Raw genomic sequence first — 5,689 nt, forward strand, 5'->3', positions numbered from 1 at the left:
AAGGAAATGCCCCCGGGCGCCCCCATTACGCACCTTATCACTGTGGGGGTGATCTCCGCGCAGAAGAACACGCTGAGGCTCCCCACTGCGTGGGAGGCGAACATGCCCACGATGGAAAATGCGATGGAGAATTTGTCCTTGACGCTGTCGCTCATCCCTGAGGGAGAATCCAAGAAGGGGGTGGTGAAGGGGGGCAGAGGCAGCTGGGAGCAAGCAAGGCCAGGCGTGCAGGGGCGGGGCGTGGGGAGGAGTGGCCCAGCCACTCGCAGGGGTTGCGTCACCCCCTGCCTAGCCTGCTGGTGTTCCCGCGGAAGACCCAGCAGCTGCAGGAGCCTGACGCCATCTGGGCAGAGGACTGCGTCTGGATCCTGTAAGTCCAGCGGGCGGAGCAAGCCTGGGCCATCGGAGTTCCGCAGCCCGAAGCCAGGCCTGCCAGGAAGGCACGCTGCCCCCCTGCTGCCCAGCCTCCTGGGTTTGCTCCCAGAGGGCTTTGCGCCATGGACAGCCTCGGCCGTTTTGGCCTCAGGTGTAACCCGTCCAGTACAGGGACAACGTGTCTCAGTGGTGCTGATTTAATCCAAACGGAAGAACTTATGGACCAGAGGGAACGTGCTTGACCACCCCCAGTGCCTTACAAACGGCGCCAGAGTGCAACCTTGCGCAGAGGCGGCGACATGGGCATGCTGTCAGGGGTGCCCAGCCAATCCTCCCACCAGCTTGAGGGAGGGCCAGCATTCCCCAGAGACACTGCAGCGTGGGCTGGGGTCAGGCCAGGCAGGAGGAACAGCAGCGCCGAGGTGCGGGGCAGAGGCCCTGCTGTCCCCTGCAGTCAGGGAGCAGCGAGGCAGCGTGAGTCACAGTGAGGACAGCAGCTCCCCTAGCAGCAGGGACAGTCAGGCCCCAAAGACTTCCCAGGGCTTGGATAGGGCCTGGGCGGCATCCGTAAGACAAAGGGAGGGCGCCCAGCCAGGGGCCTGTGCTGCGTCCTGGTGCGGGGAGGGGCGCGGGCATGCGTGCCAAGCTGCATGGATCGGGCGCAGGGACTGCTCTCTGAGGGCGAGAGGGAGCAGAGAATACAAATGTACGCTTATCGTGTCCAACCTACGGCCAACTTCAGCTGCAACTCTTGGAGGGGAAGGAGGGGAGGAGAGAGGAAAGGAAACCACAGGTCTGTGAGTTCTTTTGCAAAAACACTTGTTTGGGAACAATGAAGGATGAGGATGCAGGTGCATCTGGGGCTCACCTGAGTCTGGGTGCTGGCTGTACTTCCCGATCACTGCGCCCACGGAGGCCACAGCAGCCGCAGGGATGGCGAATGAGGAGGCGGGAAGAGAGGGAGAAGGCTGGTCAGGTAGGATTATTACAACACGCCCCACGTGCCCTGTTCTAAGCAAACTCCCTTCCACGTCTGGGCTGGTGCTGGCCGCCTGGCCAGCAGAACCCACCCTGGCTAGACAAAGACTTTTTTTTGTTGGGAAGACAGGGCTAAAACCCACTGGCCTCAGAAATTGAGGGACCAGCAGTTAGCATAATGGCTATGCCGCTGGACTCCCACGTAGTTGAACGCGGGTTGCGTCCTGGACCCGGTGGCTTAAAACTCATGCTGGGCGCATGTGCATGCATGCCCAAGATCCCGAGAGGAGAATGGAGAAGGGATTGCGGCGTGGCCATCGCCCCTGGGGGGTGATTTCTTGCTTTCTGTCTCTCTGTCTCTGTCTCTGTCTGGCAAGCACACGTGCCCTATAGCAAAAGCCTGTCCGAAAAAAAAAAGAAGTTGGGAACAAAACAGAACTCTTCAGAACAGAGACCCTAACAGATCCAAAGGGTGAATCTCCTTGATCTCCTTGAACATGAAGTTATTCAAGGACCACTCCTGGTTGGTGGTCAGGACACATCAAACAGAAGGGAGTTTGAAAAGTTCATGGAAACATAGAACTACTGGGTTGTCCACAAAGTCACCATGCATTTCTGCATAGAAAAAATACAGAAAAATATGTTATGACTTTTCAATGACCCAATAGTAGGAGTTTATTTTAGTGCAAAAAAAAGAAAGGAAATCCATGCATAATTTTTTTATAACACACATTTTCCATGACCTCCGTATGTAAGGGTGGACTCTGAGTTCTGAACCTCACAGTGATTTTCTGTTTGCCCAGAATTCTTATGGCTTCCTGCTCAGGGCCCAGAAGGGCCTCTGTGAGTGACACCAGGGCTGAGGCACCAGGTCACATCCCGTGTGAGCTGAGCAGAGGGTCCCTGAGGCATGGCTCTGTGTTTACACCAGGGCAATGGGAACGGAAGGAGACAGAGGTCACTCATTTATTTCATTATTAGTCACCACTGAAAATAAGACGGGTGCCCAGCAAGGTGTGGAACGCATAATCACCAGCCCAAGGCAGGAAACTCGCCCCAGTGGGAGACTAGGTATTCTATAATCTGGTCTGCACAGCAAGGCTGCCCCTGTCTGGAGGGCTGCCATTGCATCCAACTCCCACAACCCAGCTTAGATCACCTTGTAAAGGAGGGGAGCGCTGTGGCACTAACTTTCCCCATGCTGTCCCATGCCTGGCCCAGAGGACAGTGCCTGGCTGTGTGAAGGCAGCCTTGCAGTCTGGCCCGTCCAGGCAGATGCCGCGTGACTTCCCCACACATGAAGGTGCTGTTTGTTAGAGACAGGCAACACTGAGCTTGCCAGAGGGGCTTTGGTTAGCGGCTTGCCTTAGGCTAGCGTTCACATTTATGGGGACATTCTTTGGTCCCAAAGAGAAGCTGATGAACTCGGAATGTCTGCTAAAAGGCAGCGCCCCAGTGCAAGGGTGCCAGCACAGACTGGTTCGCCCTTAACCTCACAGGACAGAAGTCCTTTGTTCTTTGTTATGGATGACTCACAAAGAAATACTGCCCTTCCTGAAGTCCCGCCCACCAGGACCCACAATGGGGTCACGTGGGGAAGAGGGGAAGCCCAGCAGCCTTGGAGGTATCACAGAGCTGCTAATGAAAGTGCTGCCCTGGAACCAGCAGGTGGCGTCATGGTTATGTCACCGGACTCCCATGTAATTGACTGTGGTTCAAGTCCCGGACCTGGCATCTTGAAACTCAAGCCGGGTACATGTGTGCGCATACCAGAAATCCAGAAAGGAGAATGGAGGAGAAGGGATTGCAGCATGACCATCCCCCCACGGGGGGTGATTTCTTGCTTTCTATCTCTCTCTGTCTCTCTCGTGAGTGCATGCACCTATAGCAAAATCTCTCTCAAAAAAGAAAGGAAAGGGAACCAGCAGTTAGCATAATGGCTATGTCACTGGACTCCCACGTAGTCGACCGCGGTTCGTGTCCCGGACCCGGTGGCTTAAAACTCACGCCGGGTGTGTGTGCGTGCATGCCCAAGATCCCAAGAGGAGAATGGAGGAGAAGGGATTGCGGTGTGACCATCCCCTCTGGGGGGGTGATTTCTCGCTTTCTGTCTCTATGTCTCTCTCTGTCTATCTGGCGAGCGCACGCGCCCTATAGTGAAAACCTCTCCAAAAAAAAATATAAATAAATAAAAGGAAAGAAAGAAAAAAGAAAGTGCTGTCCCAGAGCCAGCAGGTGGCATGGCAATTAAGGCACTGGACTCCCACATGGCCAACTGTGGTTCAAGTCCCAGACCCAGTGGCTTAAAAATCATGCTAGGCCCATATGAATGTGTGCCCAAAATCCCAGGAGGAGAAAGGAGGAAAGGGGATTGCTGCATGGCCACCCTTCCCGGGGGGAGGAGGGTAATTTCTTCTTTTCCCTTTCTCTGTCAAAATTCTAACACTAAAAAATAAAATAAAGGAAGTGCTGTCTTTTCTAAAATGGTTTCTACAAGCCGTTGGTTTTAGAGAAGCCACTCACGTCTCCCTGTCTTCCACACGTGGTTTGGTGGTTCGCCAGCTCCCCCACCTGGGCGCCCACGGCCCACCCTCCCCCCGCACCCTGGCCACTCACGGTTGAGGAGCCCGAGCTGCAGCAGCGAGGCCAGGGCGGTGAGGATCATGAAGAGCAGCAGCCCTCCTCTGCGCCCGAGGAACCTGACCACCACGCACATGGCCAGGCAGGACGCCAGCGCGATGCCGGCCGTGGTGTAGTAGTCGGCGTAGAAGTTCTCCAGGAGCGGCACCTTCACCTCGTGGCCCATCATGCTCCTGGCAAAGCAGTGGTGGATCCCGTACCCCGTCAGCCTGTAGGGGACACACGGGGAGGGGTGGTAGGCAGTTGGGCCTGGCTGAGGGGCTGTGCCCTCCCCTGGACATTCATTGCCTCTGCCGGCCACCGGGAGACAGTGATACCACTCTGAGTGCCACGGAAAAGCACGCTGTTGTCACACACATGCCAGTGACGCTGGAGAACGCCACACAGAAGCTCGGGGCCAGGGTCTATGCAGCCCTGAGGCATTTTGCCCAAGCATGAACATTCTCGGGGACACAACAGCAAAGCGAAAGTGCCTTCCCTGGGCTGACTCACTCTCCTCTACGGCTAAGCCATGGGCACCATCATCGGACCGTCCCGCAGAGGGGCAGACGGGCCTCATGCACGCAGTTCTCAGCTGGCAACAGCCATGGGACATACAGCCTCCCTGGGTCTTGCCACTCCTTCGGGCACTCAGGGTTCTGGAAACATGGGGATTCACCCACCCCTCTTCCACTCAACACCTGCTGCAACTCCATCAATGTGGCCTGCAGACACCAGACCCTCGGCCTTCAGGAAACTGTCTCAGTTCTAACCTGTCCCAGTTTCCCTCCCACTGCCCCGGTCGGGCCTCTTTTCTGACCCTCCACACCCCCCCAGGAGCCTATAAACTGCTGGGGAATGTATCCCCGGTGTGGCAGACAGGTGTCCACCTGGCGAGCAGGAAGGAAGGGGGGGCTCAGGGCGCCCTATCCGGCTGTGGGTACCTCTGGGTGAGGATGTGGCCAGGTGTGACATGCCCTTGGTGCAGAAGAGCCCAGCCCTGTGCCTGCTAACATCCTCTCTCTCCTCCACCTGCCCCTCCAGGCTTCAGGAAACTCAAAGTGCTTTTATCCACCCTGGAGGACACCCAAGGTCAGCCGCGACAAAACCAGACAGAACCCTGCAGGAAGAGGCTGCTCCTTTGTCAAAGGGATGCATTTCCACATGGGAGGCCCCGACTCTCAATCAAGCAATGGATCTGAGGCAGCTGGTCTCCTGGGACCCCACGGGAATCTTCTTCCTGGCCTGCTGACTCTCAGGGCAATCTTTTACCTTAATGAAATGCTCTGGGAACCAGCAGTTAGCGTAATGGCTATGTCGCTGGACTCCCATGTAGTCAACCGTGGATCGAGTCCTGGACCCGGTGGCTTAAAACTCACGCCGGGTGCGTGTGCGTGTGTGCCCAAGATCCCGAGAGGAGAATGAAGGAGAAGGGATTGCGATGGGGCCATCCCCCCCGGGGGGTGATTTCTCGCTTTCTGTCTCTATGTCTCTCTCTGTCTGTCTGGCGAGCGCACGTGCCCTATGGCAAAAACCTCTCCAAAAAAAAAAAAAATTAGTACCGTGACCATGACAGTCCTTTTTTTTTTTTATTTTTAGGTGTTGGCCATAGGGCACATGCACTCACTGGAGAGAGACAGAGATGGTGAGAGGGAAAGTGAGAAATCCCCCCCCCCAGGGGGGGGGGCCACACTGCAATCCCTTCTCCATTCTCCCG

The 5,689-nt window shown here is 56.3% G+C and overlaps 1 protein-coding gene across 1 annotated transcript in view; it reads right to left on the reverse strand.

The window, feature by feature from the left end:
• SLC22A23 (solute carrier family 22 member 23) overlaps nucleotides 1-5,689 on the reverse strand; it is a gene marked incomplete at its 5' end in the record, with an annotated part of 233,938 nt that overhangs the window by 8,043 nt on the left and 220,206 nt on the right. Inside the window, 3 exon segments of the mRNA XM_006172283.2 lie at nucleotides 34-157; nucleotides 1,244-1,276; nucleotides 3,970-4,202. Of these exon segments, the coding sequence (XP_006172345.2) occupies nucleotides 34-157; nucleotides 1,244-1,276; nucleotides 3,970-4,202 (390 nt within the window).

The sequence above is a fragment of the Tupaia chinensis genome, unplaced genomic scaffold, assembly GCF_000334495.1.
Source record: "Tupaia chinensis unplaced genomic scaffold, TupChi_1.0 Scaffold138812_1, whole genome shotgun sequence".
Taxonomy (NCBI): Eukaryota; Metazoa; Chordata; class Mammalia; order Scandentia; family Tupaiidae; genus Tupaia; species Tupaia belangeri.